Source organism: Rhinolophus ferrumequinum, chromosome 8 (assembly GCF_004115265.2).
Source record: "Rhinolophus ferrumequinum isolate MPI-CBG mRhiFer1 chromosome 8, mRhiFer1_v1.p, whole genome shotgun sequence".
Lineage (NCBI taxonomy): Eukaryota > Metazoa > Chordata > Mammalia > Chiroptera > Rhinolophidae > Rhinolophus > Rhinolophus ferrumequinum.
In genome coordinates this window covers 2,272,962-2,297,708 of record NC_046291.1, presented here as the reverse complement: position 1 = coordinate 2,297,708, position 24,747 = coordinate 2,272,962, and the positions used below count along the sequence as shown (strand labels likewise).

The following is a 24,747-nucleotide window of genomic DNA, read 5'->3' as shown; positions in this document are numbered from 1 at the left end:
ACGAAACAGTGCCCAACAAGCAGTTTGTGGTTCATTATTACAAGCTGATCCTCCAAGGTGTCTGCAATGGTTTTAACACAAAGACCCAGAGCATATTCAAAACCAAACAGAACCTCGAAAGGGTCAATCTAGAGTTGCTCAAAATGTAGTAACTCAAAAGACTAGAAAAAAAAAGGAACCTTTATTTACAAGCACGGGAGTCCCACGGGAGTACACAGAACACGATGCGCACACACCAACAGACACCCGCAGTCGCCAGCAGCTCGCCACGCGTGCCGGCCCGGGCGTCCTCACAGCCCAATGCGCACCACCATGACCGTGACGTTGTCGGCCGAGCCCCGCTGCACCGCCTTGCTGGCCAGCCTGTTGCAGGCCGCTTCGTAGCGCGCATCGACGGCGGGCTTCCCTTCCCGGCTCTGGATCTTCTCATCCTGCCGGACAGGCAGGCTGCTGAGTGGGGGGCCCTGCGCCGGTCACCCTCCTGACACAGCATCCCCACGAGGAAGACGTGCTCCCGTGTCCGTCAGGGCAGGTGGGCGGGCAGAGCCGCTGCTGCTACTGCACAGCGCCGACCCCCCAGCAACGGGATACAGGGAGGGACGGGGTGTCTCGGGACTTCCCTAAAACCTAAGGCGCAGCTGGAACAATCTTACCTCAAGGCAGGACAAGATGAAGTTCACAGCTTCTTCTGGGGTGAAGACCTTGAAGAGGCCGTCACAGGCCAGCAAAATAAACCTACAGGAAATATAAATGGGTTTTAACGGTCAACTTTACATGAGAGGTAAAATAAACACTTGTCCAGTTACTCAAAGGTTAAGAATTTTAAAAACCAATCTAACTTCTACAAGACCAAGATTAAAACAAATTAAGAACAACGGTAGGTGGATATTATGCATGAAAACTGGGCCTCCCTTCTGCTCGCCAATATAAGAATGGATTAATTCAAACATGAGGTGATGCTCTTAGAGAAACTCGGACGTCACCCAATGAAAATGAGGTATTACGGTAAGTATTATACTGAATTTCCGTCACCACGTGCCGTGGGACATTTCCCAAAGACACAAACCTGGGGGTGCAGACTACATGGGATGCCCTTGAACACTCGCCCCCCACACGAAGGCCACGTGGGACGTGAGTGGGAGGCCCCGGGAGGATATCTGTCCACTCTCTGTCTGAAACCCCACCCTCTGCACATCCAAGGAGAGTCTTTGGAACAGTGTGGCGCAGACGAGAAGGTCCCTGCTCTGCTCCCCTCGGCTTCATCACCTTTCTTTTCTCACTGTGACACCCAGCTCTCGGCTTTCCTCTTTGGATGGGACATTAGTCACTAAGTATTTACCGAGCACGTGGTCTGCTTGGGACCAGCAGGCACGAGTCCGAGGAGGCTCCTGTCCCCTCCAGTGAGGTGACAGACCCTGAGTAACTGATCACTCAAACCCGTGACTACAACCTAGAGTGGAAGGAGCTCGCGCAGCATCAACAACGGGGGCCGGATCTGGGGGAAACATGTCCTGAGGCCCTCGGGTTGGCAAGGAGGAGGCACGGTGAGGGCAGGCGTGGAGAACGGGGAGAGGCTGGGCAGGGCGAGACGAGGCAGGGCTCCTCCCCTGCAGCATTGGGCCACCCCCGCCCAGCTGCAGCGTGGCCAGCGAGCCCCCCCAAGACACAGTGGACTGGAGGCAGCCATTCGCTCGTGTGCTCCCCTGCCAGCCTGTGGAGCCCACCGGAGCAGAACCATCTTCTCTCCTCAGCACCCCCAGGGCCTGGCACAGTACCTGAGACACGGCTCCTTACACGAGCTGACAGAGTGAGGAGAGGGACACGACCACGTGTGTGCATGCCCGTGCCTCTGGTGGGCACCTTTACCTGTCATTGGGGGTCAGCTGGCAGCGTCTGATGTCTGGCACGGATGTGACCCCACAGCGCTTGTACTGTCCGTCCCCAATGGAGCGGGACACCTCCAGGACACCCAGGACACGCCCGTCCCTGAAATGAGGGGACACATTCAGACTCTGTTGGCCTGCCCGTCCTAGGGCCACTGTCCTTACCACCTAAGCTGAACAGAGACGCGCAGCCGCAGAACTCACATTACTGAGCAGCACTGACAGCCCTGACCGACCACACACAGAAAAGGGCGCTCAGCCCTCCTGCTCCAGGTCATGATCGTGGACGGCCCTGGCCCCTGGCTCAGCAGCACACACGCGGGAACAGCGCCCCGTCTGGCGGCCGCTGAGGTGGCGGCACAGGTCTAACCTGTTGATTTGCCCACTGTCCAGATGGACTTACCTGGAACCACACTGGCTGGGGGCCTGCTTTGTTTTCTGTTGTGTGTTTTTTAGCTCAAAGCTCCTCCGGTGACTTGCGCATGCAGCCAGGTTAAGAACAGGGAATAGAAGGCTATTTCGCATTTCAATCTAATTCGATTGGGAAGATACCGGAAGCGACCACTGCCAGGTCCTAAGCACCTCTTCTCTCCAGCGGGTGTGGGTAAGATGTCACTTAAATGCCATCGGTAGCATTCTGCACAGCATCACACTTTTGCCCGTTCTGTTTTTAGGTGGGGTACAGACATGGGAGGTGGCCTGTACACGGAGTGCTGTGAGACAGTTCTATCAGCAGGGAAACACTGGCTCGTCGCCCCCGAGAACTATTCAGAGGGGGCTTTCTCACCGAGCAACCTCAGGCAGATGCCACCTCCCAGGCCCTCAGACCCTCGTCTGTACAACTGAGGGAGAAGCCACACTGGAAAAAGTGTAACACCAAAGCTGCGCCTGGAGGTTCAGTGCCACTTGGGGCTCCCAAAGGATGGCGCGAGCAGCTCTGGAGATGCTGTGGCATAGTGCCCGCCGCAGCGGAAGTTCCTGCCTGGGCCTGGGAATCAGGATTGCCCTGGCCCTGCACTGTGCCCACAGTGACCCTCCCGATGGAAGAGCGAGGAATGAGCAGTGAAGATGTGTGCTGGCATCTGTGAAAAGCCGAGCACTCCTCTCCAGTGCACCTGTCAGAAGGACAGCGCGAGTGGCCGAGGCACACACAGGAGCAGAGCTGAAAACCGGAGGGGGTGTGGGGCTCTGCCCTACGAGCACCATCTAGGAAGCAGCTCCAGGAGAAGCCAACAAAGTGCATCCCCAGTGACCAGGTACCTGGTGTGTCACAAATACACCCTGTGTTATGGAGACAGTGCAGTGACAGGGCCCAGAAGGCACACACCACCAGCAACTCCGGGTACAGCACAGCCGAGGACAGGAAACGCGGAACAATTCCACGTATGCACCACCCCCCAGGAGCTGCCATTTTCACTCGTGTTTACTGAGCGAAGTCCCACACTGTGGAAATCTTGCACTCACTCAACAACTAGTGACAGGAGACAGCAACAACGGACAGAATCACGGACCCAGGCAGTCACTTAGATTTCAGAAAACGACACGGCAAACTGGCCTGGCACTCTGCCTGCTCCTACTACAACAGCCTGCACAGGACATGCGTGTGCAAACATCAGCCCAGCGAAGGCCGGTCAGAGCGCCAACTCGAAGACCGCACATCAGCGGAGCACAAAGCCACCCACTGCCCTTCGTGTGCAGTTCAAGTTCAAGAGGAAGTTCCTGACCAGGCCACGCAGGAAACAGCCACAGCGGGTGCGTGGGCTCTAGGCTTCCAGCCTGCGTCACCCTCCTCAATGGGCCTCTACCACGTACTCCATACACAGCCAGCCTCCTGAAGCCACACCACTCCGGACACAACAGGAAGACCTAAGTTTTGCAGCAGGCTGTGCCCCAACAACCTGCTGAGATCTCATTCTCCTTCGGTACCTCGAAGTCCCCCCAAGACCACCATGCTGAGGAGGGAGGCGCTGTAAGTCCCCACCCAGCAAGCCTCGGGACCACCTGCCCTTTAGCACGCGCAAGGCTGGCTCCACACTGCTTTAGTTCCCACCTCCTCTCCACCTGCCCATCAACCAGAGAACCCTTTCCTATTGGTGGGCAGGCCATTCAACAGAGTGCCCTATCTTCACTATTTCTGCTGCCACTTTCTATTCCAGTTCTTACTTCACAATCAGAGCGAGAGAAGCTGAGACGGCCGAGTTGGCTACTCTGACTTCAGCTCCTCCAGCACGTGAACGAAAGCAGGGACATGCTCTGTCATGACCTGTTTACAAAGCTAAGCCTGGGAGGTGTTAGACGGCAGACACCCAGGTCCCGGGTCTCTTGATACTGGGTGCTACAGAGAAGACTCAAAGTGCCATCCAGAACGGTTCCTTTTCCACACCAGAGCTTGAACTTGTCCAGGTCCCAGACACACAGCACTGCCCACGTGAAACTCAGCGCTACACGTGTAAGCTGGCCTCCCCTGCTCAGCTGCCTTCCTTGTAAAATAAAAATGAAACTGTCTTCACCTGCTCAGAGGAACTCAGGAGACAGGTGAGGCACTGCTGCATATAGTAGTCTGCCTTCGGTGCAGGAGAGCAGGCAAAGTAAGAATAAGCACACCGATTTGCTTATTTTGGTAAGAAGCACTAGAAAGAATCAGGAAATAAGGGTGAAGGGGACAGAGATGGAAACATGGTATCTCTAAATAAGCCTGTTTATTTCATTCAGCTATTTAACCACGTAAACGTGGGTTTTCATTTTTCAAACTGTGGTAAAAGCATACATAACATAACATTTACCATTTTAACTATTTTAAATGTCCAGGTCAGCAGCACCGGGTACGCTCACTCCGCGACCGTGACCGCCATCCACTAACCACTCACTCACCCCCTCCCAACAGCCCCCACTGCACTTCCTCTGCGATGGACTGGCCACACTACGGGCCTGGTATAAGTGGATCCCAGCATGTGTCCTTGTGTAGCTGTCTCATCTCACTGAGACGCTGTCGCGTTTCATGTGCGGTGTGGCGTGACAGAATCCCTTCCTTCCTGAGGCGGAGCAGAACTCTGTGTGGACGGACCGCCGAGGGTCGGCACTCATGCTGCCCGCTCCTCTGGCCGGTGTCAGTGCCGCCGTGAACACGCGTGTGCCGCACCTCTCCAATCCTGGCCTTCCATTCTCTGTACCCAGAAACGGGAGCACACGGTAATTCTGTATTTGATTTTGGAGGAACCGCCACTGTTTTCCACAGCAGTTGCACCATTTTACATTCCCACCAACAGTGCACAAGGGTTCCAATTTCACCATGTAAATGACTTATAATCAAGGGGAAAAAGCCCTAAAAATCTAAAACTAATGGAAACCAGTGATTGTAACAACCCAGGTGGTAACACAGGCAGTGAAAGCAATTGTTCCACGTTTGCACACAGCACCCTGCACGTCCCTCGTGACGACCAGTGTAAGGACGAGAGAACTAATGGAACTCAAACTTCATCAACAGCGATAATGCCAAGACTACGATTTTAAAGCAACTCTGCAAATAAATATACTATTATTAGGAATCAAGATTTTCAGCAGAAAAGAAAAGAGCTACAACTACTGAGTCCAAGAAGTGAAGAGAAAGCCCTGAACTATTAAATCTGAGTAAGAAAGAGCGATCGAAACTCCCTTTCCCAGCTCTGGCCGTGACCACGCGCAGAGTAGTGAGCCCTCAGCTGAGAGCAGCGCCCCCAGCACGTGGAGCTGGGTTTCAAATGACTGCAGCTGCCTGAGGGCCTGGAGTCGTGGAAGGAGCTCCCTTCCCCTGGCCGCGCTGGGGATCCCTCGGCCTAGGCTCGCACAGCGCGCAGAAAGCCCACCGGCAGTGCTTCCCAGGGCATGGGCCTGGCAGGGGGGCGGCGGGGTATGGAGGGAGAGAAGCAGAGGACGGCAACGAACTGGATTTCGCCCACGGCAGGGGGCTGGCTACCTGACGCTGCCGACTGGTAAGGAAAGCACTACCCATCACCCTGCTTTCTGCGAAGACACTAGCTCACCCCGTACGAGCAAGGCCAGCCTTTCTCTGTACACACAGTGCCGGCTCAGACCTGCGGCAGGAGACCCAGAAGCAGCAAGTCATACCCCCTGTGAAATACTGATCAGGCAAAAATCACTAAGCGGGGTTAACACCATCAGGCGAAAGGCTGACAGGGCGCCAAAGTACGTCCCCAGGCCACCTGCTGATGACACGGAATCTGTCCTTGCACTCAGGGACTCTATGTTAGTTACCACGGCAGCCCAGGGCTGAGACTCAGCATCACCTAACGTGACCTGACCTACTGACGTGAGGGACTACAAGTATAGAATATCCCTCAGCAAACATTTCTGCTAAAAACGTTTCTCTGAAGCTATCTAAAGAAACCTTTAGACCTAACTTCTGGGGCACAGGAACTGCATGCGAACAAATTCAGTGACACCACGACAACACTGACACACACACTCAAGGCGGTGAGCCGGGCAGGCCGCTGGCCTCACTACTGCACCGCCCAGGCCGAGGGAAGTGCAGACTGTTCTACACTCAAAGATGAGTCCAAGGGAAACACGGACACTCTGGGGACGACAGGGAAATATGAACACAGACAGGATGCCAGACGACCTAACACAACGCAGGGAATTACTTTCTGAGGTGTTACATCTGCAACTAACCTTCAGACAGTTCAGCCGTACACACACTCACCCACACGCAAAGCAAAAACGGCACCACGTTAACTACTGAATCCAGGAGGAAGATACGGAAATGTGTGCCTTCATTCTAAAAAATGCCCTCATTCTGCACGTTAGAAAAGGCTCCTAGTAAAAGTGGGAGGGGTGGAGGAAGAGGAGCAGCGCCCCTCGGCAGGAGCCGACGGGGTCGCAGCCCGGCCAAGCCGCTGTGCGAGGCCAGGGCCGCCTGAGCTTCCCGCCCCTCTTCTTCGCAGTGAGGGCTTCCCCCTGGGCCCAACTGTCAAAAGGTCCCTAAGGCATCTGAGCTCTGCCCTCCCTAAGTGGGCACTGGGAAACAGGAAGAAGCGGCAACCCAGCTGATCGTTCAGCCACAGCCTCATCCAGGTCCAAGGTCTTTTCCGGGAGTTCAGGCAATGTTGTAAGGGTGGCAGACAAGGCGATGCCGACAGCAACACGGTTCCCACACTGGCGCACTGCCTTCCACAGCAGTCACAGGGGGAAAATCGGGTCCACGGCACCGGCCAGGGTCTGACACCAGGCCTGCGAGCCCCTCAGTGCTCACGTCCGTGGCCACAACCCCCGCTCAAGCCCCCTTCCCTGACCCAGCAGTCTGAGCAAACAGGCGAGTTCTGCTTCCTGCCAGGCTGGCCTGCAGCGCTGTGGGTTCGGCCTGGGGCGTCACCTCCCTAGACACACAACACTTCCAAGGACAAGAGACGGCAGCCTCACTTCTCTCTCATCTCCAACAAACTACAATGAACCAGAACACACTTCTGGTCACACCCACAATGCCATGTCCCTGGGGTGGGACCCTACAGTGGAGAAGTGGCCCTCCTTTCCTACCATGGACACAGGGTGAGCGATGGCTCAGGACAGGCGCACAGTCCTCGAACACTGAGGCCGACGGAAGTGCCGCAGGCGGAGCCAGGCCCCAGCGGCCCCCGTGCCAGAAGAGTGCTCCCCAGGGATCCCAGACAGGGTCAGCCAACAAGCATTTACCGTCTGAACCACTTCAGATATTCTCTCTGGAGAATTCGCCGAAAACTACCTTCCTCGGTGGGGACAAATGCTAGTATTTATGGAAGCTCCTAGGCACGCAGAAATGTTGCACGTGATGAACTGCTATCTGAGGCAGTTTCCTTCTTCTACAAATTGAGGGAGGCATGTTTCGTGTCCACACTGTTTGCTCCCACAGGACATACGTGAAATCCTACAAGCTCCATTCACCTACTTCACTGGGCCAGACCTCAGTTTCACTGCACTCACGGCTGCACGTGGGAAGTGCTACCCTCGGAGGGCTGCCGGCCGCTTTCACAGTGGACAGCCCGCCTCCCCGGGTCCCGGCAGCGCCGTTACCTGACGTTCCCTCCAGCCTTCTGTATTCTCATTCGTTCTTCGTACTGGGTTGGATTATGCTCCTTGCTGAGGCTTAAGGCCGCATGTTTTTGACTCTCCTCATTGTAACGACACAGGATTGCCTGGGGAGATGGACATTACAACATGGTGAAATTCGGGGAGCAAGCGCCCTGGGTTAGCAGCCCAAGGGAAAGGGTAACAATGAATTTCAGATTCAGACTCCCGCGGACAAACTCAAGTTCAAAGTCGCAGCCAAGTGTCACAGAGACACCAGTCGGGGAGAGGCCCCAGTGAGGGTCTCAGCTCGGGTACAGGCTGCTAGATGACCACAGCCGGGCTCAGCCTCCGATGGCCACGTCTTCTCATGGTGACATGAAAGGGAGCCACCTAACGCCTATCAAAGGCCCTGGGGCCAAGTCCCCACTCAACGAGCCTAAGATGAGGCCGAGTTTGGCACGCTGACAAGTGCGTCCCTATGTGTCCCCACCATGTTGACCGTGCGGTAACGTCTGGCTAAACCCGCAGCTGACAGAGGAAGCCGAGGCCCAGAGGGTAAGCATCACGCCTGATGTCATACAGCGCCAGGGCTCAAATCTGAGCCCGACTGACTGCAAGTCCTTTTTTTTGCCCAATTTTATTTTACTCATGCTGTTTGTCAAGTTATTCAGTCTAAACTCATCCGTACTAGAGACGGCCTACGGGAGAAGCACCAGAATATCAACCCTACCAGGCGGGGACTGTCACCTGTGATGCTCACCGCTGCGTCCCCAGTGTTCATTTCCTCTGTAAATACACATAGCACCCTAAAGGCCATGAGGGCTGAGGGGACAGCTGTCTCCCAGTCTAAAGGTGCTGCCCAAGAGCGGGGAGGGTCACCTCGTCACCGTGACCGCTGAAAGGACACGAGGCTGCCCGGAAAGCGGCCATGGCACTGATACAGAGGGGGAGGGGCTGAAGCCAGCCTTGCGAGGGTCATTTCCCACCACAGCGACTGGGACCAGTCTGTCACTAGTGGGAAATGACTGGGTTTTCTCCTTCAGCCACGTGGCCTGGGCTCAGTACACGAACGGCCCACACCCAAGCACTGTGCTGGCTACAGCTTCCGACTTCATCTGAAATCACGTGATTCTGAGAGGCAGGGATTCGGAAATACTTTTCGTTCATGCTGCCTGAGGTCAGAGAACGGCAGGCAGTTCCAGCATATTTCAGTTACCTGCACACACAGTACCACCCAGGTAGTGCACGCACAAAAGAAAGCAGAGAAAACGAAGACAAAAAAGCAGGTTTCAGTGTGAAAGTGGGTGAGGTCTGTTACTGGCCCCCGTCCTCCCAGAGGACAAAGTGCCCCAGCTTAGCTGCTGTGCCCCTGCCCGGAACCGAGACTCTGCAGACCCCTGCGGCACCCACACGGTTCCAACCCACCACTGTCATTTTATTCTACTGAGCAAGCGCTTGCCACAGACTTCCGCGCACGACATGCTGGTATCTAAGTGGGTGGCTCTGGGGCCACATACCCGACTATCTCCGAGGTTGGCAATATAAAGAATGTTGTCTACAGCCAGAACACACGTGGCAGTGGACCCATCTTTCCAGGCAGGCTTCCTAGGGGGAGAGACATCAGAGGACAATCAGCACCACCACGCCGGCACTGTGAGGCTACTTCCCAGGGCTGAATGGCAAGTGTCTTATACTTGGACACGGACCGCTTCCTTGACACTTGCTTTCATTCCGCTTCAGACTTAGGCAGCGGTACAAGAGCTTCCTTGGCGCTAAGTACTTTACAGTGAGCATGAGTATTAAACCAAATCAGAAGACCTGAAGCACGTGTAGGAAACAACACACACTCCACTCACATCTTCCCGAGGCTGTACTCACTGGCTTGAAGCTTGTTTGAGGAACTCTTCATCAGTGTGCTTGAAAGTGTCCAAAAGGCATCTCTTCACGGTTTTCTCCACACTGCTGACATCTCCTGTTACAGAGGAACAGGAAACAAACGCCCAGGAGGGGAGGTTCCCTCCTCCCACTGTCACTATGTGCACTAGGACCACAGGCCACCTATGTCCTCGCCTAGGAGACAGTGCCACTGGCACTGGGTATAGTGGTTGCCCAAGTGTAAAGACCGGACACGCACTTGCGCCGACCCTCCCAAGAGCTGCCCATCACTCAGACACGAGAAGTGCTACAGGCCACACGTGCATGGCCGCTACACCTGCTTCCCTCGGGCCCAGTCCTCTGAATCCCGCTCTTTTCACTGTCACCCGCGATTCTCTGCTAAAGCCAAAATGACGTTCCTCACCAACTCACACAAACAGCAAACATCGAATGAACACAAGCCGATTCAGTTTCAGCCTCACCTTTAGGAAATTTCCTGATTAAGTTCTGATGCAAATTCTGCGCAGCAAATTTTGAGGCTCGGATTCCTCCGTGTCCATCAAAAACAGCAAAATACGAAACACGGGTACTAGAAGAATGAATTCAGAGTCAATGGGATGCTCACAGCAAACATCACTCCTTTCCGTGAAAGCTTTTAAATCTTATTAACAAGACACAGCAAGTCCCACGGCAAGACACCAGTCACACTGTTACGAATGGAAAAAAAGGCGATAACATTGAGAGAAATGTTTAAATGACTTTCATGGTACTTTCAAATGAAAAGTTAATCACTCACACTTGTTTCAAGAATCAAGACCTATTTACTCTAATTTTTCACTGAAGATGAAACTAAAATTCAGAACTTTTTCCTATTTAAACCGATTTAGTTTTAAACACTAGACACAGGTAAACAATGACTGATCCCAGACAGTCAAAATATCTGTAAGAACGGGGGTGGTTCCAGAATGGTTCCTCAAACTCTGACAGGAGTCTCATTCTTAAAGCCTGTCTTCCCAGGTTTGTTCCTATTCCATTCCCAGTTTTGCCCGAAAACTCACATATATGACATAAATAGCATTAAGTAATAAACTGCTTCAAGAAAAGAAAACAAAATGCCAGGGAGAAATGACATTTATTCTGCAGAGCTGCTCTTTTTCCTAACATTTTTTGAATTCCTTTTCAGTCTGGCACATCATGAGCCTTAAGAAAAGAAACGTCACCTGGTGTGGACGTCAGAACTGTTGGCTTACAGCACGCTCTCTGCTAGGTAGGTTTAGTGTTCCCAAAGGACCCGTCCCCTGGCGCCCTGCAGCAGGGCAACCCTGCAGCACCCTCCTGACGTTGGCGACATGGGTGCATGTGGGCAGTCACCTCCTCATTAGGCCTCATCCACTGAACAAAGCCACTGGCACCAATGGCTCCAGCACACTGTACGGTAATGACCAACTGGTGTCAGTTACTGCATGTAATGCAGAGACTGTGTCATTATGGCAATCAGGTGACATGAATTACATACCACACACATTATCAGATGTGTGAACACAATGCATGGGAATGGCCGCCTCCGTGTCCTACCTTCCGGCTGCTTTTTCTCCACGCCTAAGACCCAGCCGGAAGGCTTCATTTTAGTTTGCACAGATGTAGGAAATTCTCCCCATTTTTCTTCTCGTTGATGCCATTTCGGTGCCCTTGCTTCCTGTACTAGCTCTCTGGCTCGCCACTCATTGCTGGACTCAGTGGCTTGCACCTCTGTCTTCTGGGTCACAGGCTCAGAATGGTCCCTGCCAGCTCTTCAGACACTACTGAGGAGTAACACACCCCAAAGGCCCACTCTGGGGAGCCAGTGCCCACGGAGCAGGCCTTCTCAACCTCAGCGCAGCTGACATTTGGGGCTGGACAATACTTTGCGTTTGCTGTGGGATTTGGCAGTCTCCCTGGCCTCCCCTACCACATGCCAGCAGTGCCCTTCCATCGTGACAACCAGAAATGTCGGGGGAGGGGGCAGCTTCACTCCCAGCTGAGAAGTACCAAGCTTGAACCAAGCAGCTCGAGTGATATGTCAGTCCGAATACGTACAAACTGGAGACAGCCCACACCCTAGTCAGACTTTGGTCCCGAGACATGTCTGCAGCCAGGCTTGCTGGAGCGTGGAACTCACATGAGGGACGATGGCGGCCTGCACTCCTCGGTGATGTCGTTCAGGATCACATGGGCGTCCTGCATCTCCTCCCGCTCGCCCTTCCGCTCGGCCACGTAGCCTTTCAAGCCAAAGATCACTGAAGAGGCTGAGGAAAAGAGAACAGAGCCAATACAAAACTGTGCCCTTCCCTCTGGAAGCCCTAGTCCCAGAGCAAAGGAGAGCGACCTCGGACTGTTGAACGCAGCAGGGTCCTAACAGAGCAAACACACAGCTACACCCCGCAGGGCATCTCCCCGCAGCACGTCTGGAACCCCGATCAGACCACTGTTGAGTGGGGCCCATCTCTGCAAGGCTGAACAGTGGGCAGCAGTTCGTACAGGAAGGACAGCTCGTTTAAGAAGGCAGCAAACGAGAGCACCAGTGCAGGGTGTGCTGTCACCCCCAGAAATGGGATTGGAACGGGAAGGAATCATATGCAAATCTAGTCTTGTCAGTAATTTCAAGAGACAGGAAAATTTCTACTTCAGAGACATGCGAGTAAGTAGGGTTTATCCCAAGAGCCCTGTTGGGCATCAGAAAATATTCATTTCATGCTTGAGGCTAGTGAAGAATTTGAACAACTGAGGAAGAAAAGGAGACAGGAGTCCCCATGGGCACAGAAACCTATTTATGTTTAAGGGCCAGGCTGGGCGAGCTCCTGGTCACTTTCTGAACACGTCAGGAACAAAGGAGCTTCTCAAGGGCTGTTGCTGGCAGGCACGGAGCAGTGTAGGCTGGGGGGTGACGTGCTCAGCTGCGGCCCGCAGAGCTGAGAAGAAGGGCCTTTCACACACGTCCTTGGGCATTCTATGGCTTCAAAGGACAAAGGGGTCGGGTGCAGTGACCGAACACCCACAGCAATTTCTCCTCAGTGCTTTCCATTTCTTCCCCACTATGACAAGTCACAAAGCTGACGACCAACTCCGATGGCCTCCCCGGCACCGGGCTCTCCTGGGAAGCTGCCCATTGAGCTCATCACAGAACCCTAAGTGCAGCTGTGACAAGACAGGGACTCAGAGAGAAACTGGGCGGGCAATGGGCGGCCTCCGTAAGAGGGGTGCTTCTGAACCCCCAGAACAAATGGAGGCTTCCCGCGTGACGAAAGGTGGGGTCAGGGTCCAAGATGCCCACGCAAAGCAGAGAGAGGAAGCACAGCTAAACGCGGAAACCTGTCTGCAGAAAGGGAGCCCTACCCACTTCTCAAATACAGACACAAAAAGGAAGTCCTATCAGAAAGCTGAGCTTGGTTTTGCTCTGGGTGGTTTTAAAATACCAAGTCTAATACATTTGTTTTCAAACTGTCTAAAACCTTTACAAACTTTCTTTTCCACAAGCTCTTCGCTGCCATTCTTCTCTTCTTCAGAGGTTTTTCTCTTTGCTCCTTTCCCTTCATTCTTTACCATTGTGGATATGGAGGTGTCAAGAGAACCTGGAAATAAAGTGAAAGCCAGACAGAAACACAGCTGTAGACTGTTACACAAAGACCCCCCCCAGGCAGACTGGGGCCGTCCCAGCCCTTGAAAACAAAACGACATTCCAGTGCGGCCTGGCTGAGCAGGCACAGCAGTCACGGCAGTGACTCCGAGGGCCATGGCAGGGCGCCTGGGCACCCCCAGGGGAGGCCACGAGTCAGGGTCCAGGCCCTGCTCACACCAACTGTGAGAGGCTTTGCAAGAGAGGCTTCTCTGGTCAAAAGACACAGCTGTGTTCAGGCTGCCGCACACACGTGAGCTTTACATCCACGGGCTCTTATTTATAAATAGGGAAGTTTCCAAAGTCCACCAAGTGACACATCCTGAACAAGTTCTAAAAATCACAAGTGCCAAAAAAGGCTGAAAATGCAGTCAATGTCAGGCTTTAAGAACTCTATGTATCCCGAGAGGCACAGCAGGGCTGCTGAGGCCCTTCCCAGCTGTGAGGGGTGAATGTGCACCCAAAGTTGGCGCTCAGAGCCCCTGCAGTGTGGACGAGGTTAGAAAGGTCTAGTTTCAAGCCCCAGTTCTGCCACTCACGAGGAAGGGGTGTCCCTAAGGTGTTACTTAACCTTCCAGCCCCAGTTTGTCGCCCACAGCGCGGAGAATACGGTCATCTCAGGGTAGTTTTGAAACCAATGGGCACCACAGTGCCATTGAGTAGCCAACAAACGGCCGCTGCTGTCCTAAGTGACCCCGATATTCTCCGCACTTAGGTGTAAAAGCACGTGACCATTTAGTCAACTACTCTTTGCCAGACATTTCCGAGTACTGAGGGAAAAGGAGGAAAATGTCCCTGCATTTTATAATCGGTCCTTTTGCAAGTAGTTGACTCTTATTCCACACAACAGTATTAATACAACACACGTGCCGCCCCACATAACAAGGCAGATTAACTGAGAAAATGTCAGGGACGTTTCCAATAGACTCTCCCAATGGTCTCTCCATTAGCCTCCTGTCACTTACTGTCTTCTGTTTTCCCAATGTGTACGTACAAGAATCTTCCTTTCTTTTAAGTTGCAAAACAGAGAAATTTTTAAAGCTTTGTTACTGACTTCTAATTGAATCACACTAGCCAGAGAATGTGGTCTGTACATGAAATTGATTTGGGACTCACTTTATGTGCTAGAATGTCGTCAATTCTTGTAAACGGTTCTTGCCTCCTTGAGAAGAACATGTCTTCTCAAGACATCCAAAATAGTGCATGCAAGAGACTGGATTCTATGTCCAAAAACATCAAACTCGTTAACGGTGGTGTTGGCTCTCAGTTGTTCCCAGTTTATTGTCTTTTGCCCTGTGGACAACTAAGACATAGCTATGCTGAGTCGTTCTTACTTTTACTAAATCTGTTAAAAGCCCTGTCTGCACACATTAACTTTCATTGTAACTAAATGTCCTATCTTTATTGGGAAGGTTTTAGGCTAAATTGTGAGCATGAGAATGCTGTAATTTTTTGGTATAGGTATGTAAGATGATTGTAATACTTTTTCTGAATATAGGAACTACACTAATTCAAGCCATACTTTCTAGACTAATTCCAATGATTTTATGGTAATGAATTAATACAAAAAAGCTATCTGAAAAGCAGAAAGTGTTCTATTTGACAACTGCCTTGTGAAAAAAGACAGCCTGCAACCCCACTGAGCCCCGATGGCAGTACCTTCCCTCACTGCGGGGGATTCCACGTGAGAAGTTGTCAGTGAGAGAAATACTAGAGCCCTCATTGTGACCCCAGAGGCATCTGCTCTATTTTTCCCTCTACTTAACTGGGACATAAAAAGAAGTTAAACATTGACAGAACAGGTTAAGCCAATGTTAATAGGCTTGACAAAAATAAAATTACATCAATAAACAGAATTTTGAGAACCTATGAATTGACTGGAAAATAATTAATGAGGGTCTGGAAAATTCCTGCACACGGTCTGTACCAGTCATTAAACCAGTGTCATTCAGACTTCATTTTCTTAAATCAAAATTCTTTTTAATGTAAGCAGCATAAAACAGAAGACCTGTTTATCTGTATTTATGGGTTCAGGGAACTGAAAATATTTTAACTGTGTTTCATATAGTCAGACACCTGCTGGATACATCTGGGTCTGTTAGGAACATAACAAGGAAACCAGAATGACCGATACTGATATTAAAAAAAAAGTTAATAAAAATTTCAAATTAAATTACTGAACTCTTAATTCTTAGTCAGTTGTAAGAGGCTGAACCCCAAGAAGTTAAAAAAAAAGTGACCAAAAAATGATGCAGTGTTTAAGTATCTAATCTTTCTGCTTCCACCCGATGGTGCCTAGTTAGTTCTAATAAACCTTCTGCTGTACTATGATTTAATGTCACCCTAAACCCTGTTAAAAGCTTTAAATCAATTTCACGTAAGAGTAAAATACATATCATTTCCATTAGCACAGTGGATTTTTTTTCCCTTCCACTTACCTGAATCACCACTGCTGGCTGGTGGGAGATCGTCAAAAAGCAAAGGTCCCCCTGACCCTGAAACACAGCAGAACACTTAGTGAACCCACAAAATCTGGATGAGGCCTAAGTTTCAGAATCCATCCCACCAGGACACCTACGCAGGTCATTGAAATAAACTCAAAACTCTTGTGTCAATCCAATGGCAACTCAGACTGCAGTAAATAAGGCCTTGAACCTATTTTAAAGTCCTATCAATGAAAGGAAACAAAAACCTGCCTTATAGAGTTAAATCCTATTTCAGCTAGTAAAATAAACACTGAAACGAACCAGAGAAAGCTGCTCAACATTTTTACGCAGTTTCTCAGGGCTAGCGACTAGTGGATTTTTCTGCCTTACCTGATGCCATGGATTCAAAACTTAAGACAGTCCAACACCTAAAACATCTGTGTGTTGAAAATGGGGGAAAGGGAAAAAGATTGAGACAACTACAAGCCCAGGATGACACGTTGACACACACCTGGGACAGCCTGGAGACTGTACCTGAGTCAGCACTGCTGGCTGGAGGCAGGTCGTCAAAGAGCAGAGGTCCTTTCTGGGCTTCTTTCCCTAGGACATGGACACATGCTTAGAGTGTGGTCGTCGCCACCAGGGGCTTTCAAAGGGGGGAGACGTCTGAGCCTGTTGCTATTAAATTCACATTTTCTCCTCCCTGTTGGGCACAATTTATTTTAAAAAATATCTTCTTGACAGTTATTTAATATGCATGTTTGTTTCCAATAGTTCCAGTCAACATAAAGGCAGTGAAAGATGACCCAACAAGCATTTTAGGGGACACTGGGTAATTTGAGAAAAACAAGTGTTTTTCTTGATAATTTCAGTACTGAAAGCAACAAACATTCAAAAATCTTTCTTTCTAAAGTGAATCCTGAGAAGAAAAACACCTGATTCTAGAGCAAGAAAACAAAATCCCATTTCCGTAACATTCCGAATTAACCACCAAGTAGAATGGGAAACCGAAGAGCACAGAGATGAGAGGCTGAAGGACGCAAACCTGTCTTACGTGGCGCCCTCAGCACCGTCACAGACTCAGAAAGTGTCTTCGGAGAAAACCTGGCGAGGAATTTGAGCTGATCTCCAAGATCAACTCAGGAGAATGCCAGAGAAATTTTTATCTAAAAACCTGAAGGCTTACACAACAAAATACTTGTCTTAAATGTTTTATTCTGTTATCCCTTTCCACATAACATTTAACCACAATCCCTTATTGCCCAGCTTTCCCCCCAATTTCTATTTAAGCTATTAAACATAGGAGAGGGCACACAGGAACATGGGCGGGGACACGGGGGGAGGGGGGCGACGACACAAAGGGCTGACGATGCTGAAGGTACAAGGTCACACCCTGTAAGCTCAACACTCGACTAAATAGACCTTGTTCCATCACTTGTTTCTCAGAGTTCAAGCACAGAAATGCACTCATTTAAAACCCAATTCATCCATAGCACCTTTTGCCTCTATATAGGAATAAACTGGGTGTCAATTGTACTCTTTTAAAAACAAAAAATTTTGGGCCGGCCCAGTGGCTCAGGCGGTTAGAGCTCCATGCTCCTAACTCCAAAGGCACCGGTTCGATTCCCACGTGGGCCAGTGGGCTCTCAACCACAAGGCTGCCAGTTCAATTCCTCAAGTCCCGGCAAGGGATGGTGGGCTCTGCCCCTGAAACTAAGATTGAACACGGCACCTTGAGCTGAGCTGCCTCCCGGATGCCTCAGTTGGTTGGAGCACATCCTCTCAACCACAAGGTTGCCGGTTCAACTCCCGCAAGGGATGGTGGGCTGCGCCCCCTGCAACTTGTAACGGCAACTGGACGTGGAGCTGAGCTGCGCCCTCCACAACTAAGACTGAAAGGACAACAACTTGAAGCTGAACAGCACCCTCCACAACTAAGATTGAAAGGACAACAACTTGACTTGGAAAAAAGTCCTGGAAGTACACACTGTTCCCCAATAAAGTGCTGTTCCCCTTCCCCAATTAAAAAAAAATTCTTTCTTAAAAAAAAATTTAATTAAAATTTATAAACTCCAAGGAAGGAAATGTCTTCAGGTATCAGGACTACCTTGATACCCCAATAAATTCCTGATTTCACAGAAGGTGGCTCTTCTGCTTTGCACCCAATGCAAATGGGAAGTGACTACTCCACTACGTCATCTTCTCACCCCTCGGCCTTACCCTGAACGAATGAAGTATTACCGTTGCAAGTACTTTCCTTTTTCTCACCAGCGATACAAGGACTGTCTGGCAAGTATTCAAGAAGGAGCATTAGGAGGACATTCAAAGGCATTTAGGAGAACCATTTCCTCACTGTAGTAATCCTCCTGCAAGAACCCCAAAAATACTAGCAGGCCGCTTCCAAGGGAAACCCACACTGCACTGGGTGTAACCAACAGAAAGCCCATTCTCCTGACCCTCAAAGCTGCCTGGGATTTCAGCGGGGACAGAGAGCCAGGCATCGTGGGACAGGGGACATTACAGGGAGGACAACCTGGAGAACAAGCGACCCTTCCACTGTGCCTCGTCAGATTTTAATTTCTGAACTGAACTCCCCTCTAAATCAGGTCTCTCCACTGCCTGTGTCCAATGGGGGGGGGGTCCTCTTGGACGCAGGCAGCACAAGAAGCCCCAGCGTTAGCGCTCGGCTGGCCCCTCTCCTTTGCCTACAACTCAGTGGAGGATAGTCCCCGCAACTGAGCGTGCCCTGAGAACACCCCCCCCTCCTGCTGAACGGAACGGCCCCTCCTGCCTCACTGGAATACCGTGAGTGGTATTTCAAGGAAACACAGGAGATCACCTCACACTTTTGTTGTCACAACTGTGAACTGTTAATAAAAATGGTCACTGACATTCACTGCCTGCCTGGCACTCTTCCAGTACGCTCCCAATTTTAATGCATTTAATCCTATGCTGACCTTGGGAGGTACATTATCATTACTGTCGCTCACTGATGAGGAAGCTGAGGCACTTAAATTAAACAGCTGCCCGAGAGCCAGTGAGGAGTGGGGATTCAAACCCTGGCTTCCTGGTCCCCCGCCCCCACGAGGCGCCGCTGGAGGACAGCGCCGACCAGCTCATTAAGCCAGCACAACCCACAACGATAAACCCGAGGTCTGCACATCTCCGGAGTACCTTCTGTCTCAACATAAGGCTCAAACTCCGTGCTAGCTCGCCTCGGGGTCTTTATAAAAACTCCACAGGTCACAGATGCTCTATGGGGGACTTCTGCGTCTCCAGATCCTTACATGCTACTCGAAACAGTAGTTCCAAGTACTGGGGCTGCTACCATTGCACAAAGTATGACCTTGACCCAAGACTCTGGAAGAGGCCCTCCAAATTCAAAACATAAGAACCCTAATAATGAAACAAGGCTGAAGACAATTTTTCATTACAGTTCATGTCACCCAGGACATGTTTTTAGTTACCTACATTCTGAAGCTAAGTCTCTGGAGAGTCACACACTACGCTGAGAACAACGCCCTTGGGCCGATCCCATTCAGGTTGGCTAACGGTTGCTATGGACAATACAAAGATCAAATATTTTGCCGAAACTGTTTTTGATACCCGAATTTTCTTTTCAACTCCATACGTGTGTCCCAAACTCCAGAGAGGTATTAGCATTGGGAAGCGGCCCCGCCTCCCACCACACTTCCCAACCACAGTAACAGCGGGGCGTACGCGTCCCACTTTCCTTTATGCTCATGCACGTGTATTTTGAGCACAGGACATTGCGGACGTCACTCATTCGTAGGGTCACCAGGAGTCAGAGCCCACTCAATGGCATGCAACACACAACACACACACTGTACGTGCACTTTAGGTTTTTAAAGGTAGAAGTTTGCTGGGCACGAGCCTCTACACGGCTCACTATTCACACAGGCCATCAGGGCATGTCCCCGGCCAGCACTGCGGGGCCTAATTATTCTTTCCCACAGTCGCGTACTATTCCACATGGGAAGCAGAGCCAAGCACTTGTCCAGTTCCCTTAGTGATGGGCGTGCAGGCCGATTCCAGCTTTTTACGTGACAAACAACGCCACAATAAACAACCTTACACACGCATCTTTAATCTGCTAGACTGCTGGTCAAAGGTATCAGTAGTTTCAATTCAACAGGTGCCAAAAGCTGTTCCAAAAACGCGGTAACTTCCACTCCCCACACAGTTCACGAGAACGTCCATTTCTCTACATTCTCACCACGCTGCCAATTCTGAAATCTGACGGGTGAAAAGCGTGGGACACCAGTGACGTGCTACTCCTCTCCTCATGACTGGTTCCCACTGATGGGTCATTTGCACTTCTTCTTCCATAACCTGTCAGGATACATCCTTTGACCATTTTTCTAACGGGTTATCTGTCTTTCTCTTATTAATCTGTACGAGCCTTTCACTTATTAGAGATAGTAACCTTAAGCGCTATGTATGGCAATTATTTTCTCTCAAATTGTCTTTTGCCTTTGTGGTATTTTGTCCTGCAGAAATTTTTAATTTTAACATAGTTAAATCCATTTTAATTTTTTATAACTTGAGTTTTTTCTTGCTAAACTCTGAAGTTTTACAATTAGTCTACGTTTTTTCTAACATCTTAAAATAACCTTTATTTTATATTTAGATCTCCAATTTTTCTTAGAAATATTTTGAAGATGTCCTGCCAAGCAAATATTTATTTAGTCCTTGACAGCTGACCATCAGTTTTAAAGTGGACTGATGTAGCAGCCTAGTATGTGAAAGAACTACGCTATAAAACAGAAACCAAGTGACCGACAAAGCCACCTTAAACCAGCACACCTTTAACTTGTTTAGATTACCAAATAGAGCTGTCAATCTTAAAGACACCCAGTCAGCACTTTTATGAGTATGATACAACTGAGAAGTTCCACTTCTGTCTGATGTGAACAAACGTTACTTCCTCTTTTAGGAAAACTACAAACACACACAACTTGGGTTTGAGCCATGCAGGTCCACTTTTACACAGAGAGTTTTCAATTGATTCGAACAGGTCAAACCTGCGTTATTCAAGGTCACCTCTGCAGTTGGGAATCCACGCATGCAGGGCACCGCTGTAGTAGTTACACATGTAGTTACAGCAGATTTTCCACCGTGTGGGAAGACAGCGCCCCTAACCTCTGCACTGTCCAAGGATCAACTGTGTGTGTGCGCGCATGCACGTGTGTAAACTTGATTCAGCAATCAAATCTGTAAGTGCTGGAATGAAAAAACTTAATTTAGCACAAATTCTGAAAACATGAACAGGCACACCTCACTTTACTGTGCTTCACAGATGTTGAGTTTTTTTTTTAACCAACCGAAGGCAAGACACTCCACCAGCAAAAAGATTACGACTTACTTTATCAGATTCCTGCTTTATTAAGGTGGTCTGGACCCAAACCCGCAATATCTCCAACGTATGCCTATAATGCATTCTTTCTACATTTTTCTTCAGACCGTAAAAAATTAGAAGGCTTGGAGGTAGGAATATCAGATGTGATGTTTAAAACAAAATTCAAAGAACTAAACAAAATATACTTGATGATCTGAGCTGGGTGATCTATCTTCCCTTTGAACACTTAAGTGTTTCCCACAAAACCCACTAAGAGTGCATCCGCTGCGCCCCTTAAATAGCTGCTGAAGTTAACAGCTATGCACTAACATCAACCAGGCACTGACCATATGCCACCTCCCACCCCACGCTGAGCTCTATAGCGCTTTCTCTAATCCACAGGTTAACAGGAGGTGAGACCCCCACTTCACAGATACAGGAACAGCCACAGAATGGTAGTTAGTAAGAACAGAGTTCGAATTTGAAACCTCTAATTTCATGTCCCGAACAACTCTTCTTGGAGACTCTGAAAATGACCAGGTCTTTCATCGCTTCCTGCATTAGTCAAAAATTTGTGGCACCTGCACGTCAGGTGTGAGGCTCACGATGGTGCAGTTTAGCTTCATCTTTCCATCCACTTTAGAAAGAACTTATTTTCCCTTTCATTTCTCCCATTTTTAATTTTATGAGTCAATACCATAGCTCTTCTGGAAAACTATGGCGTTTCACTTTTCAAAACTCAGTATTTTCACAAAATCAGATTCTGTTCTTATTAAATGATTTAACTGTTAAATCTCTTCTTGTTGATTTTAACTACTTGTCAAGACAACTTTTGATCCCAATTCTGTCACTCACTTCAGTAGTTATCCCTCTCAGCTTCATGTCATCTACAAACATACATGCCTTCTTTGTTTTAAAAATTATTTTAAAAAATACACTCAGCCAAGCAGGGCCTGTCACAGTGCCACGACCCTTCCTGCAGGCAGCGAGTACCTCACTAATCCACCCTCCAGGGAAGGGGTGTTTAAACGCCATGCAGGCCCCCGCCCCCCATCTGGGAACAGGCTTCCAACTGCCCACTTGTAAGACTTAAGAGTTGTCGGGTTTTTCACCAGGATGTATATAGTCAATAATAATAACTATGTATGGTGTCACATGGGCACTAGACTTATTGGGGGATCACTTCATCAGTTATATAAATGTCTAATAATTATGTTGTGCACCTGAAAATATTATAATATTGTATATCAACTATAATTGAAAATTTAAAAAAAACCATTTTTTTGAAAAAGAATTGTCAGGTGTTTTTTTTAATCATCTTAAAGATGCCTTCCTCTAAACAGACCCATGTTGATTTCAGGTAAAAAGTTATGATGGAGTTTTAAAAAAAAAAACCACAAAGGACAGGCTTCCAGGCACATCTGGGAATCTAGACTCTGCCCCAAACATATTCAGATAGAAATTATACTCCATCAACAAAGACTACATACACAAAACCAGAGTTTTTACGCACAACTAGAACAATCTAGAAAACAAATGGCCGAGTGGAGTACACTCGGCTCAAGGGCCAGTTGTTTAGCTGCTTCAGTACATCAAAATGGTCAGTGGGGAAAAGCACGGTGCCATTAGTGGGAGTGATGGCCTAGAAAGACTGGCCAGGCCATTCACCCATGACAAGTCAGCATCCAGGCCCTGTGGGAGGCAGACCCACACCTTCCTTAGGGCCCAAGTCACACTACTCCTCTCCACTGGTTTGCTCCGGCAAACTGGAGAACTAAACGTTCCCTGGCCGGGAATCTCTGCCAATCACACGCACACCCATGTTCAGAGGACCAGTTCCAACATCACCGCCTTCCTCCTTCTCCACTCCCTGGATGGACTACAAACATCACTCCCGCCAGCACTCAGCAGTTCCTACTGTCCTTAACTTTGCCAGTTTCAATTTTGATCATTTGCATTCAGAATTAAGCTCTTTGAAAGCAAAGGCTGGGTCTTATTCACCTTCGTATTCCCTGTAGCAGCAGTTCTCAAACCATGGGGTCCAGGCCCCTGCTGAGCAGGCCTCAAAATCCGGGGGGTGTGGTGGGGGGGTGCACGACTGATTTAATAACACAGATTCCAGGCCCCACCGCAGACTTTCAGACTGAGTGGGGGTGCGCCTGGAAATCCGAATTTGTTTTTAAAGTGTTCTAGTTTTCCGCCAACAAGTTAGGTCTGGAAACAGGCCCTAAACTACAGCATGTAGCCCAAGGTCTTGTACCTGGAGCGACTGTAGTGCACCCGGCACAGGACTAAAAGGGCACTGGTCTCCCCGGCTCCGACGGAGCCGGAGCCCGAGCCCCCCCAGGAGCTCGCACGCCGAGGTCAGCCGTGGCAGCGCAGACGCGCGGCCCTGGGCCAGCGCCCCGGACTTCGGGGAGACGGGGAACATCCTGGGATCCAGTTAAGAACAGAACACCACTGTTAACAGCAACCTCCGAAGCACAGAGGGCGAATCCTCTTCTCTGGGCTTCAAACCACGAAGGATTAAGTTGCTGATTACTTCCAGCTCTGGGGCAAAAACAAAGCCAAACAAAACCCTGAACTTGTACATCCGGGAATAACATTGTTCCCGAGGAAAGCGCTTTCAACGCAGGCCGGAGAGCTGCGGGACAGCGGCCCCGCGCGGGACAGCTCCGGGCTCCGGGCGCGGGCTCCGAGGGCGACCGGCGCGGTGCTCCGCGGGGTGGGCACGTGTGGGCCGAACACAAAGAACGCGGCGGCCGGGCGCTGCCCTCGGCCCCGCGCCCCGAGCGAGAGCCCTTTCTTCCTGCGCAGCGAAAATGGCGGAGGCGCTCCAGCGCTCCCGGTGCCCAGGCCGGGGTCCGGCCCGGTGCAGGCCGCGCTCGCCCTGCCGCTCCTCCCCGCCGCCCGCCACACGCGCCGCGGGCCTCCAGGCCGCCGTCAGCCCGTCCCCTTCCCCGCGCCCGCCCGGCGGCCACCCGCTTACCTGCAGCCGGACGCGGCGAGCGCTCAGGCTCCGGCAGGTCCCCAAACAGGTCCATGGCGGCGGCGGGGTTGGCAGACGCGCAGCCCGCGAGCAGCGGCGGGCCCCACACCGGGCGGCAGCGGGCTCCACACCCGGCGGTGGCGTCAGCGACGGGATGGCGGGGCCCCAGCGCCGTCAATCAACCGAAGGCGGGTCCACCAATCGGCGCGCGGCGTGGCCCGGCCGCCCCAGAGTTCTGCGCGCGAGCGAGGCGGGGCAGGAAGGGGGCGGGGCGGCGCGGCGCGCACGCGCGCAGGCCGCTCCTCCTTGGGCCGGAGGAGTTGAGGCTGAGGCTGCCATGTGTCTAGTAGTGTCCTGGCGCGGGCCCGTCCTGCTCTCCCATGGCTGATTTCAAGAAGGCCGCTCCAGAGACAAATGTCTGAGCTCAAGAGCAACTGTAGTGCCCTGATGTCTGGGAAGACTTCATGGGGCTTTTCACCTGCGGTCCGTCCCTTTGTCTTCCCAGCCCCACAGCAGACCTCCAT

General features: G+C 50.7%; 1 protein-coding gene across 2 annotated transcripts; it reads right to left on the bottom strand.

Moving 5' to 3' along the window:
- Positions 1 to 159: 159 nt before the first annotated feature.
- ILKAP (ILK associated serine/threonine phosphatase) lies at positions 160 to 24,395 on the bottom strand. 2 transcript variants are annotated; one of them, XM_033112036.1, is made up of 12 exons: positions 24,224 to 24,395; positions 16,410 to 16,475; positions 15,888 to 15,944; positions 13,286 to 13,405; positions 11,956 to 12,082; positions 10,280 to 10,386; positions 9,801 to 9,894; positions 9,440 to 9,527; positions 7,926 to 8,047; positions 1,867 to 1,986; positions 654 to 735; positions 160 to 431 (listed from the first exon to the last, which is right to left on the bottom strand). In XM_033112036.1, exons 1-12 carry the CDS (start codon positions 24,276 to 24,278, stop codon positions 291 to 293), a joined length of 1,179 nt encoding a protein of 392 aa, XP_032967927.1. In that variant the 5' UTR covers positions 24,279 to 24,395; the 3' UTR covers positions 160 to 290. The 2 variants fall into 2 exon arrangements, with proteins under 2 accessions (XP_032967927.1, XP_032967929.1); XM_033112038.1 differs by having other exon boundaries at positions 16,387 to 16,475; positions 24,224 to 24,303.
- Between the last annotated feature and the right edge of the window lie 352 nt (positions 24,396 to 24,747).